The sequence below is a fragment of the Aegilops tauschii genome, chromosome 7 (genome assembly GCF_002575655.3).
Source record: "Aegilops tauschii subsp. strangulata cultivar AL8/78 chromosome 7, Aet v6.0, whole genome shotgun sequence".
Classification (NCBI taxonomy): Eukaryota; Viridiplantae; Streptophyta; class Magnoliopsida; order Poales; family Poaceae; genus Aegilops; species Aegilops tauschii.
In genome coordinates, this window is record NC_053041.3 from 466,558,400 (window position 1) to 466,571,707 (window position 13,308).

The 13,308-nt window shown below is 51.6% G+C and overlaps 2 protein-coding genes across 2 annotated transcripts; both read right to left on the minus strand.

The window, feature by feature from the left end:
• Positions 1–8,963: 8,963 nt before the first annotated feature.
• On the minus strand, positions 8,964–9,509 carry LOC109743447 (uncharacterized). The gene has a single exon (XM_020302539.1). The coding sequence runs from the start codon at positions 9,507–9,509 to the stop codon at positions 8,964–8,966; it is 546 nt and encodes a 181-aa protein (XP_020158128.1).
• A 2,236-nt stretch (positions 9,510–11,745) lies between these two features.
• LOC109743439 (uncharacterized) lies at positions 11,746–13,279 on the minus strand. Its single transcript, XM_073506047.1, has one exon. The coding sequence runs from the start codon at positions 13,141–13,143 to the stop codon at positions 11,890–11,892; it is 1,254 nt and encodes a 417-aa protein (XP_073362148.1). The 5' UTR covers positions 13,144–13,279; the 3' UTR covers positions 11,746–11,889.
• Between the last annotated feature and the right edge of the window lie 29 nt (positions 13,280–13,308).

Genomic DNA, 13,308 nt, shown 5'->3' on the forward strand with positions numbered 1-13,308 from the left:
CTAATCAAATTATTTAATGAACTCCCACTCAGATAGACATCCCTCTAGTCATCTAAGTGAAACATGATCCGAGTTAACTAGGCCGTGTCCGATCATCACGTGAGACGGACTAGTCAAGATCGGTGAACATCTCCATGTTGATCGTATCTTCTATACGACTCATGCTCGACCTTTCGGTCCTCCGTGTTCCGAGGCCATGTCTGTACATGCTAGGCTCGTCAAGTCAACCTAAGTGTATTGCGTGTGTTCCGAGGCCATGTCTGTACATGCTAGGCTCGTCAACACCCGTTGTATTCGAACGTTAGAATCTATCACACCCGATCATCACGTGGTGCTTCGAAACAACGAACCTTCGCAACGGTGCACAGTTAGGGTGAACACTTTCTTGAAATTATTATAAGGGATCATCTTACTTACTACCGTCGTTCTAAGCAAATAAGATGCAAAAACATGATAAACATCACATGCAATCAAATAGTGACATGATATGGACAATATCATTATGCTCCTTTGATCTCCATCTTCGGGGCACCATGATCATCTTCGTCACCGGCATGACACCATGATCTCCATCATCATGATCTCCATCATTGTGTCTTCATGAAGTCGTCACGCCAACGATTACTTCTACTTCTATGGCTAACGCGTTTAGCAACAAAGTAAAGTAATTTACATGGCGTTATTCAATGACACGCAGGTCATACAAAATAATAAAGACAACTCCTATGGCTCCTGCCGGTTTTCATACTCATCGACATGCAAGTCGTGATTCCTATTACAAGAATATGATCAATCTCATACATCACATATATCATTCATCACATCTTTTGGCCATATCACATCACATCACACATGCTGCAAAAACAAGTTAGACGTCCTCTAATTGTTGTTGCAAGTTTTTACGTGGTTTGTAGGTTTCTAGCAAGAACGTTTCTTACCTACGTATGACCACAACGTGATTTGCCAATTTCTATTTACCCTTCATAAGGACCCTTTTCATCGAATCCGTTCCGACTAAAGTAGGAGAGACAGACACCCGCTAGCCACCTTATGCAACTAGTGCATGTCAGTCGGTGGAACCTGTCTCACGTAAGCGTACGTGTAAGGTCGGTCCGGGCCGCTTCATCCCACAATGCCGCCGAAACAAGATAAGACTAGTAGCGGCAAGAATAATTGGCAAACTCAACGCCCACAACTGCTTTGTGTTCTACTCGTGCATAGTAACTACGCATAGGCCTGGCTCATGATGCCACTGTTGGGAATCGTGGCATAATTTTAAAATTTTCCTATGCTCACCAAGATGCATCTATGGAGTATACTAGCAACGAGGGGAAAGGAGTGCATCTACATACCCTTGTAGATCGTGAGCGGAAGCGTTCCAACGAACGTGGATGACGGAGTCGTACTCGCCGTGATCCAAATCACCGATGACCGAGTGCCGAACGGACGGCACCTCCACGTTCAACACATGTACGATGCAGCGACGTCTCCTCCTTCTTGATCCAGCAAGGGGGAAGGAGAGGTTGATGGAGATCCAGCAGCACGACGGCGTGGTGGTGGATGTAGCGGGATGCCGGCAGGGCTTCGCCGAGCTTCTACGAGAGAGAGAGGTGTAGCAGGGGAGGAGGGAGGCGCCCAAGGCTGTGTCTTTGCTGCCCTCCCTCCCCCTTTATATAGCCCCCCTGGGAGGGGGGGCGCCGGCCAGGGATCCCATCTGGATGGGGGGCGGCGGCCAGGGGGTGCCTTGCCCCCCAAGGCAAGTGGGGCGCCCCCACCCTAGGGTTTCCAACCCTAGGCGCAGGGGGGAGGCCCATGGGGGGCGCCCAGCCCACTAGGGGCTGGTTCCCTTCCCACTTCAGCCCACGGGGCCCTCCGGGATAGGTGGCCCCACCCGATAGACCCCCGGGACCCTTCCGGTGGTCCCGGTACAATACCGGTAACCCCTGAAACTTTCCCGGTGGCCGAAACTTGACTTCCTATATATAATTCTTCACCTCCGGACCATTCCGGAACTCCTCGTGACGTCCGGGATCTCATTCGGGACTCCGAACAACTTTCGGGTTTCCGCATACACATATCTCTACAACCCTAGCGTCACCGAACCTTAAGTGTGTAGACCCTACGGGTTCGGGAGACATGCAGACATGACCGAGACGCCTCTCCGGTCAATAACCAACAGCAGGATCTGGATACCCATGTTGGCTCTCACATGTTCCACGATGATCTCATCGGATGAACCACGATGTCGAGGATTCAATCAATCCCGTATGCAATTCCCTTTGTCAATCGGTATGTTACTTGCCCGAGATTCGATCGTCGGTATCCCAATACCTTGCTCAATCTCGTTACCGGCAAGTCTCTTTAATCGTACCGCAATGCATGATCCCGTGACTAACGCCTTAGTCACATAGAGCTCATTATGATGATGCATTACCGAGTGGGCCCTGAGATACCTCTCCGTCACACGGAGTGACAAATCCCAGTCTCGATCCGTGCCAACCCAACAGACACTTTCGAAGATACCCGTAGTGCACCTTTATAGTCACCCAGTTACGTTGTGACGTTTGGCACACCCAAAGCACTCCTACGGTGTCCGGGAGTTGCACGATCTCATGGTCTAAGGAAAAGATACTTGACATTGGAAAAGCTCTAGCAAACGAAACTACACGATCTTTTATGCTATGCTTAGGATTGGGTCTTGTCCATCACATCATTCTCCTAATGATGTGATCCCGTTATCAATGACATCCAATGTCCATAGTCAGGAAACCATGACAATCTGTTGATCAACGAGCTAGTCAACTAGAGGCTTACTAGGGACACATTGTGGTCTATGCATTCACACATGTATTACGATTTCCGGACAATACAATTATAGCATGAACAATAGACGATTATCATGAACAAAGAAATATAATAATAATCATTTATTATTGCCTCTAGGGCATATTTCCAACACTTATTGCTTTTACGACTATCGCTACCGCTTAGTGATAAAGTAAAACTATTACATGGCGATTGCATCTCATACAATAAAGCGACAACCATATGGCTCCTGCCAGTTGCCTTCGGGAGCAGAGCTGAAAAAGATGGGAAAATAAAAAAAAATGATTCAGAGTTCATTATCATGTCGATTCCTCACAGTTACAAAACATGATCATCTCATACAACACATTATATCACATCATGTCTTGACCATATCACATCACAACATGCCCTGTAAAAATAAGTTAGACGTCCTCTACTTTGTTGTTGCATATTTTACGTGGCTGCTACGGGCTTAGCAAGAACCGTTCTTACCTACGCATCAAAACCACAACGATAGTTTGTCAAGTTGGTGCTGTTTTAACCTTCGCAAGGACCGGGCGTAGCCACACTCGGTTCAACTAAAGTGAGAGAGACAGACACCCGCCGGTCACCTTTAAGCAACGAGTGCTCGCAACGGTGAAAACAGTCTCGCGTAAGCGTACGCGTAATGTCGGTCCGGGCCGCTTCATCTCACAATACCGCTGAACCAAAGTATGACATGCTGGTAAGCAGTATGACTTATATCGCCCACAACTCACTTGTGTTCTACTCATGCATAGCATCAACACATAAAACCAGGCTCGGATGCCACTGTTGGGGAACGTAGTAATTTCAAAAAATTTCCTACGCACACGCAAGATCATGGTGATGCATAGCAACGAGAGGGGAGAGTGTTGTCCACGTACCCTCGTAGACCGACAGCGGAAGCGTTATCACAACGCGGTTGATGTAGTCGTACGTCTTCACGACCCGACCGATCAAGTACCGAACGTACGGCACCTCCGAGTTCTACACACGTTCAGCTCGATGACGTCCCTCGAACTCCGATCCAGCCGAGTGTTGAGGGAGAGTTTCGTCAGCACGACGGCGTGGTGATGATGATGATGTTCTACCGACGCAGGGCTTCGCCTAAGCTCCGCAACGATATTATCGAGGTGTAATTTGGTGGAGGGGGGCACCGCACACGGCTAAAAGATCTCAAGGATCAATTGTTGTGTCTCTGGGGTGCCCCCCTGCCCCCGTATATAAAGGAGCAAGGGGGAGGCAGCCAGCCAAGGGGAGAGGCGCGCCATAGGGGGGAGTCCTACTCCCACCGGGAGTAGGACTCCTCCTTTCCTTGTGGGAGTAGGAGAAGGGAAGGGGAAAGGAGAAAGAAGGAAGGGTGCGCCCCCCTTTCCTAGTCCAATTCAGACCAGACCATGGGGAGGGGTGCGGCCACCTTTTGAGGCCTTTCTCTCCCAATACGAATTCCCGTATGGCCCATTAAGGCCCAATACGAATTCCCGTAACTCTCCGGTACTCCGAAAAATACCCGAATCACTCGGAACCTTTCCGAAGTCTGAATATAGTCGTCCAATATATCGATCTTTACATCTCGACCATTTCGAGACTCCTCGTCATATCCCCGATCTCATCCGGGACTCCAAACTCCTTCGGTACATCAAAACTCAATAAAAGTGTCATCGTAACGTTAAGCGTGCGGACCCTACGGGTTCGAGAACTATGTACACATGACCGAGACACGTCTCCGGTCAATAACCAATAGCGGGACCTGGATGCCCATATTGGCTCCCACATATTCTACGAAGATCTTTATCGGTCAAACCGCATAACAACATACGTTGTTCCCTTTGTCACCGGTATGTTACTTGCCCGAGATTTGATCATCGGTATCTCGATACCTAGTTCAATCTCGTTACCGGCAAGTCTCTTTACTCGTTCCATAACACATCATCCCGCAACTAACTCATTAGTCACAATGCTTGCAAGGCTTATAGTGATGTGCATTACCGAGTGGGCCCAGAGATACCTCTCCGACAATTGGAGTGACAAATCCTAATCTCGAAATACGCCAACCCAACAAGTACCTTTGGAGACACCTGTAGAGCACCTTTATAATCACCCATTTACGTTGTGACGTTTGGTAGCACACAAAGTGTTCCTCCGGTAAACGGGAGTTGCATAATCTCATAGTCATAGGAACATGTATAAGTCATGAAGAAAGCAATAGCAACATACTAAACGATCGAGTGCTAAGCTAACGGAATGGGTCAAGTCAATCACGTCATTCTCCTAATGAGGTGATCTCGTTAATCAAATGACAACTCATGTCTATGGCTAGGAAACATAACCATCTTTGATTAACGAGCTAGTCAAGTAGAGGCATACTAGTGACACTCTGTTTGTCTATGTATTCACACATGTATTATGTTTCCGGTTAATACAATTCTAGCATGAATAATAAACATTTATCATGATATAAGGAAATAAATAATACTTTATTATTGCCTCTAGGGCATATTTCCTTCAGTCTCCCACTTGCACTAGAGTCAATAATCTAGTTCACATCGCCATGTGATTTAAATCACCGCATTTCTCGACTTGCTTCAAATGGACCTGTATTCTTTCTTCACCCTTGTACCAACATGAGAAGCATCCATGGCTAGTTCCATTGATTTTCGACGTTTTTATTAATTTTCTGGGGTTATCACGATGATAAGACCCTAAAATATTTCCCACCAGCGCCACCCTTCCCTCCGATCACTCTGACCATCATGTACTTAACTTAGCATCAAGGCCATGAAAACAGGAATCAGAACCGTATTAAATTTTGATCCCACACATACAAAACAGATAACACATAGACTGCAGGTACTACGATTATCAGATTGAACTTGTAATGCATAACAACTTCTGGTATTCAAATACATCACATGAAATAGTGAGACAACTAGAAATGCAAAAAAGCTTGTGATGTTGAGGTTGAGCAAGGGACTTTTATTGTGAGGCGCAGCATCTTCAGCAACCTATCCATGATTCCACCTGTAGCATATAAGTAACTGAAAGTTTCAGATTGAATACAGTTGGTATTGGAAAAATGACAGTACGGTAATTTGAAGATGCCAAGGAAATCTGTCACAACAACTGTAGGAGGATACGAATTTGAATACAAAGTTCATAGAAGTCAATGTTGAATTAATAAGACCTTTGCAAGATGCAAAATCCCTGCTGTGATGAGAGTAAACAGCATGTAGGCCATAGCACATGCAAGAAGCACTTACAGGAAGTGAAGCAAAAGGTTATACAGCACGTCAACATGAGTAAGCCAACATCCCTACAAAAATTATTTCACTGCTTATGTCTATTTTTTTTGCTGAATCATTAGGAAGCCCTAAATATTTGGATGCAAGATCACCGACATGGCACTACTGAAATATTTCAGTGTCAACATCTTTGTACTGAAAGTGCATTACTGAAATATTTCAGTGGCTACGTGTGTGTACTTAAACAGCACCACTGAAATATTTGAGTTGCTACATGCGTGTACTGAAACAGCACCACTGAAATATTTCATTTCGTACGTGCGTGTACTGAAAGTGAACCACTGAAATATTTCAGTGGGTACGTGCGTGTACTGAAAGTGCACCACCGAAATATTTCAGAGGCTACGTGCTTGTACTGAAACAGCACCATCGAAATATTTCAGTGGCTATGCGCGTGTACTGAAACTGCTACACCGAAATATTTCTGGGGTTGCGTGCGTATACTGAAACTGCAGTACTGAAATATTCAGTGTCTACCCGTGTGTACTGAAATTGCATTGCACTACTGAAATTTTTCAGTGTGTACCCGTGTGTACTGCAATTGCACTACTCAAATATTTCAGTGTGAATCTGTCAGTACTGAAATATTTCAATGCCTACAACTATCTACTAAACTTGCAGTATTGAAATATTTCAGTGTCAATCCAGAGTCTATCACTCTAAACTGTGTACTGAACTTTTCTGGAGGCACTTCTTGCAGCCAAAATATTGCAAGTTCAATTTACACAGATTGCATCATGTAATTTGAACACAACTCTTGAGGTGACAGACAAAATTTCCTATCATGGATACCACTCCAGCACATCAAAATGTAGCAAGTAAACATAGCAATGCTATATGCCTAGACTCATTACAGCCTCGTCGATCAAACTAAGCTGCCATCCAGAGGATACGGATTCAAGTACACGGGTAGCAAGAACATATTGCAGAGAATCAAATTAAGCAAGTGGCAAGTAATGATGAATGAAATTCAGCAATCTTATCCTAAACATAGCTACAGCCGCCGTTCAGACGAGGAGAGCGGCGAGGGAAGCGTGGAGAACGGCGGGGAAGCGATGTCGCGACCACTGTCCTCCTCCTCTTGCGCTTCGGAGTCATCTCCGACTCGGTTGGAGGCTCCACAATCTGCAACAGCACCTCGTGCACCGTGGGTTCCTGATCCAGTGGATGCTCTACCCTGGATCTGAATGCCCACCACCTACGCCTGGTCCACGGGCTGGACGAATCGGCCTGCTCCATCGCCTAGAGGAGGATCTCAACCTTGTGCATCGGTTGTGCGGGTGGGGGGGGGGGAAGCTTTGCCCTCTCCCTCCTCGTCATTTGCTTCAAAGTGGCCATTGCCGTCTAGTTCATCTGCAATATGTTGTGAAACCATGAACGGATCTCCGTCAACCTGGCCATCTTGACCTGGTCGCCGCCGGCGATCTCCATGAAGTCAGCGTTCTCGCCGCTGGCGATCTCCGCGAAGTCGGCGTTCTCACCGCCGCCGATGTGCTCGATCTGCTGCTCCATCAAGGATCTTGCGTGGATGGAAGAGGGGGGTGGATGTGGAAGATGAGAAGAGCAAAGTTGCGGCCGCGAGAAGGAGAAGGCTAGGAGATGGCCGTGGTTGCAATGGTGATGGAAGAGGGGAAGGAGCACAGCGGCGGCTTTGCATTGGACGAGAGGGGCGGCGGTTTTGCATTGGAGGAGAGGGGCGGCGGTTTTGCATTGGACGAGAGGGCCCCACCTTGTCATATATTTCCTAGGACTAAAATGCCCCTAGACTAATAGTACTTTCGAGTACTTTCATCCGCGTACTTTCGAGTACTACGTATGTATGCGCCGTTAGATCGAGACAAACGAACGGCTCCAAAAAATGCCAACTACTGTAGAAGTTGTAGTTCATATTATATTGGTGATAACGTCATGAAGGTTGGTAAATTTCCTACACCTTTTTGTTCCAGATATTGTTTATTCAGGGAGTACTTACTAAATACTCCCTCCGTCCCATAATATACGTGTTAGGAGATAGGGTTCTGCCGGTTCTAGGGCGGAGATTGTAGGGGAAGGATGGAGGAGGACGAGGGCGCGGCGGCCGGCGGCTGGGCGCCGTCCTTGCGTGATGGAGGTGGCGGCGGCCGAGGCAGGAAGGAGATGGTGCAGGGGAGGAGGAGGCTAGGGTTAGGTCTCCGGGCTCCCTAAGGAAGCCGAGCAATTATTATTGCTTCTTGCTTAATCCCAAAACGGGTCCTCACATGAGTTTATATAATCCTACTAATGATACCCCTAACACGATAAGATAACTGGGGCAGGCCCCTAACTCCTGGGCTGTAATATATGCCACTCATAACATTTCTCCCCGCCTGCACAAACAGCTCGTCCTCGAGCTGGAAGGCGGGGAAGCGCTTGCGGAACTCCTCGAGGTGATCAACCGTCGCCAAACACCTCCGCGGCAGCTTGGGCGGGCAGGTCGCCGAGGTCGTCGACGGCGGCGTCGGCCTCAATGTAGCCCGCAGCCTCCAGGTAGAAGAGTCGCAGGCAGACGTGGCAGGGCACGTAGGGTTCGTCGCAGTTGAAGCACAACCCTTGGCGGCGACGCTCGAGTTGCTCGGCCGAGGTGAGCCGGTGGAACGGGCGCGCCGCAGAAACCTGAGCAGGCCGACCCTGCGCAGGAACGTCCAGCCCGGGTGGTGGCCCAGCGGCCCGGGACGGTGATGCCTGCTGGATGGCCACCGCGCGGCGCTCGAATGCGCGGTCGTAGTACATGGCAGTCTGGAGGTCCTAGGGTCCCCGCAGCTCCACGTCCACGCGGATATGATCCGGCAGACCGCCGACGAAGAGCTCGGCCCGCTAGCGAGCCGTTATGCCGGGCGCATGGCACGCCAGGGCCTGAAAGCGGTCGGCGAAGTCCTGCACCGTGGAGGTGAAGTGGAGACGACCGAGTTCCGCCAGCCGGCTCCCGCGTATCGGCGGCCCGAAGTGAAGGAGGCATAGCTCGCGAAAGCGCTCCCATGGGGGCATGCCGCCCTCGTCTTGCTCGAGGGTGTAGTACCACGTCTGTGCGGCGCCCCGAAGGTGATATGAGGCAAGCCAGGTGCGTTCCGACGCGAGCATGTGTTGCCCCCGGAAGAATTGCTCACACTGGTTGAGCCAGTTGAGGGGGTCCTCGGCGTCGTCGTAGGTGGCGAAGTCGAGCTTGGCAAAGCGCGGCGGTGTCTGAGCATGACCGCCGTGAGCGTACGGCTCGGCGGTACGGAGCAACGAAGAGGATGGCGTCGGTCCGGTGTGCACAGGTGGTCCGCGGGGAAGCAGTGGCCCGTCAAAGCCAGCGGGGAAACCCGCGGAGTCGGAGGGCCCGCCGTACGGTAGGGAGGGCGCCGGCTGGTCCGCGGCCATGGTGTAGACGGGCGGCGGCGACGTCCCGGCCAACCAGGCCGGAAGCTGTGACGGCGAGGGCGGGAACCGCACTTGCTGAATCGGCACGCCCGCCGGCGCGGTTGTAGTCAGCCTGGTGCTGGGCGGCGGAGGCGCCGGCAGCGGTAGCAGCTGCTGCATGGAAATGACGGAGGCGGCGGGCGCCGCGATGGCCGCGGCCGGCCATTTTGGCCAGAGCGGGGCGGGGGCTGCAGCGGCCCGACCAGTGCCGTGGTGGCCCCTGGGTGCGGCGGCTGCCAGGGCGGTGGCGGCGGCAGCTGCAGCTGTGGCTGCAGCGGTCCGGCGAGCGCGGTGGAGGCCGCCGGGTGCGGCGGCTGCCACGACGGCAGCATTGGCCCGGTGGCGATGGTTGGTGACGCGGCCGGCGGCAGCCCGCAGGGCCCGGCCAAGTAGAGGCAGATCCCCTGGACGGCTGTGACGAGATCATTGAGGACCCCGGTGATCTCCTCCGGGGTGTAGGCGGCGGCCGGTGGTGCGATGGAGGGTGCCGTCATCTGGGTGGTGGCGGCGCCGGAGGACGCGACTAGCGGCGCGGACGGGGAAGGCAGCGGCGCGGTGGAGAATGCCAGCGGCGCGGTGGTGACGGTCGGCAGCGGAAGCGACGGGATTGGCGGCGATGAAGACATGATCGGAACAAAGCTACCTGATACCAAGGTGTTAGGAGTTAGGATTCTGCCGGTTCTAGGGCGGAGATTGTAGGGGAAGGATGGAGGAGGACGAGGACGAGGGCACGGCGGCCGGCGGCTGGGCGCCGTCCTTGCGCGATGGAGGCGGCGGCGGCTGAGGCGGGAAGGAGATGGTGCAGGGGAGGAGGAGGATAGGGTTAGGTCTCCCGGGTTCCTAAGGAAGCCGAGCAATTATTATTGCTTCTTGCTTAATCTCAAAACGGGTATATAAGTTTATATAATCCTCCTAATGATATAATTGGGCTAAACCCATAACACGATAAGATAACTGGGCCAGGCCCCTAACTGCCTGGGCTGTAATATATGCCGCTTATAACAATACGATCGTTTTGCAAGCAACATAATAAGCTTATGGGACAAGGGACGGAGGGAGTACAAAATAATTGTTGTTGAAACCATGTTAATCATGTATGCAAGACATTCTAAAATTCTCTACGAGGTTTAGGTAAAACGAATTGACTCGTCCTTTTGTAAAGACCTCATAGGGTAAAAAACAGCTTTTCTGTGGAGACATTTGTAGCAGGCAATGGGCTAACTACTAGTATTTCCTAGGAAGACGCATGGTTGGGATTCACATCTTTAGCCATGTAATATCCGGGTTGGTGCAAATAAATAGACTGGTTAAATCTTGTTTAAAGACTAACTAGTTCCTGTGCATTCATAATCAAATCCATTTATATGGACCGTATCAACAATGGAAAAATTTCCACCACTTAAAAATTAAAGCCCCGTTGAAAATTCAAATCTTCATGTGGTATTTAGATTGTATGACCATCCTGACTAAAGCTTGGAGAAATGAATTGGCAAGGATGCACTAATTGCTGCTTCTGTGGTAACAAGGAGTCGATGCGACATTATTCTTTCAGTGCCCCTTGCAAATCTATTGTGAAAATCTGTCCATGTAGCCTGTAATCTACCTTCATCCACCAGTAATACGGATATGTTTGGAACCCGACTAGTTGAGGTGCATCCCACTTGAAGTCTCAAATTCATATGAGAGTCTGTGCTTTACTTTGAATCGACTGAAAGACCCGCAATGATTGTTGGATACATACATTGTCGCTACTTCGCAAGGTGGGTGGGCGTCCACGACCTTTGGATGCAACCAATAAGAGAGAGGGTGTTCAACAAATATGGTGGACGCCTTGACAGCCTATTACTATGATATATGTGATGCTTGAGGCCCATTTTCCTATTGCCATATTACAAATATTTAATAAAAAGTTGTGTGCATCATTAGATGCAGTCCAAGGGCTTCTAGAAAAATTACTCAATATGGACTATTTTTAATCTTGAAACTTGAGTGGGGTATGTTTTAGCATGAACTTTGTTAACAGGGAGATCATATCCTTTTCGCGAAACTTCTTAAATAACATATAATACTCCCTCCGTCCCATAATGTAAGGTATCAAAAAAAACGTCTTACATTATTGGGACGGAGGAAGTAGTATATAAGGTTTCGAATTTCGTTCAAAATCATGGACCTAATACAAGTACTAAGATTTATGCAATAAACTGCAAAACTCTAACTTCGATTGCGTTAGAACCAAGATATTCTAGCTAGCTACGAAACTACCACTGCAATTTTCTTTCCCTAGTAACAGAACGCTTTCTTCCTCGTGGACCTAAACACCTTCCGTGACAAAAGTACTAGTCTAGTAGAGATAACGAGGCGATGATGCAGCTGACAGCAGCTCGCCGGTGCTGGTGCTGGCGTCGGAGCGCTGGAACGCCTCGGCCTGCCAATGCGCCGCCGTGTAGTTGCTCTCCAGACTGGTGAAGTTGTCGCCCACGCTCATACCCATGCCCATGCCCATGGTGTAGCTGTAACCAGATGATAGTGCGTTCACGTAGTCGCCGCCGGTGGCGACCTCGTCAGGGTAGTACCCAGGTGGCATGGCTGCGTCGCACACCTTGTCGGTGTGCCACATGGTAAGATCAGGCCACTTGTAGTCAGCGTTGCCGAAGCCCGGCGCGAGCGTCTGGTCGCCGCCGCCCGAGTAGTGGTAGCCAGCATTGGCGAGGCCCAGCGCGAGCATCCCGTCGCCGCCGCCTGAGTAGTTGCAGACAGCATTGGCGAAGCCTGGCGCGAGCATCCCGTTGCCGCCGCCCGAGTAGTTGCAGCCAGCATTGGCGGAGCCCAGCGTGAGCATCCCGTCGCCGCCGCCCGTGTAGTTGTACTTGTAGCCAGCATCGGCGAAGTCCGGAGCGAGCATCTGGTCGCCGCAGCCCGAGTAGTTGTAGTCAGCATTGGCGAGGCCCGGCGCGATCACCCCGTCGTTGTCCCCGCCGTCGTACGGCACCATCTGCAGCTGCTGGAAGTCGGCGGCGTCGGCCATGTCCACGGGGTGGTAGCCTCCGGCCCAGGGCACGCCGCCACCGTGCCCGAGCTGCTGCGGCATGACGGCGTCGTCGGGAGAGTCCGGCGCGGCCTGCTGATCGAGCGCGCCGTGGCCGCCGTCGGCAGGCAAGCCCAGCGCCTCCATCCTGTCTCCCGTGGCCCGCAGCGCGGCGTCGATGGCCTGGAGCAGCTCCCGCGCGTCGTCCAGCGTCATGTCGTTGAGCGCCTCGTCCCAGTCCGGGAGCGCGGCGGGGCAGCCGTGGCGCGCCCTGGCGAGCTTGGCCCTCCGCTTGCCCAGCTCCGTCTCGAGGTAGGCCCGGTGCGTGTGCCCCGCGCGGGCCTCCGGCGGGACGGCGCGTCGATACCTCTCGAGCACGCCCTCCTCCGACTCCCACACGAGCGGCGTAGCCCCGGCGCCGGTGCCGGCGCAGACGAGCCCGACCGGGACCCCGCAGAGCGTGGCGAGCTCCGACGCCTTCTTCTTGAGCCCCGCGGCCCTCTTGGCGTGCTTCCTGGCGCGCTCCCCCGCGTTCCCGACTAGCCTCATGGCGACCTTGCCGCGCGCCATCGCCGGCTGCGGTGCTCCGCTTTCCTCCTCTGCTCCTCCGATGAGATCAGATCAGACGCCCTTGGCTTGGCTTGGCTAGCTCCCTGCCGCTCTCCGGCGAGGCGGCTGGTATATATAGGTACGCACGCAACGCCGCGGGCGGGGGCGGACGCGGACTCTCCCGAA

Coding starts and splice junctions, on each gene's coding strand:
- LOC109743447 (XM_020302539.1), bottom strand. CDS start 9,509: ATGGCCGCGGACCAGCCGGCGCCCTCCCTACCGTACGGCGGGCCCTCC.
- LOC109743439 (XM_073506047.1), bottom strand. CDS start 13,143: ATGGCGCGCGGCAAGGTCGCCATGAGGCTAGTCGGGAACGCGGGGGAG.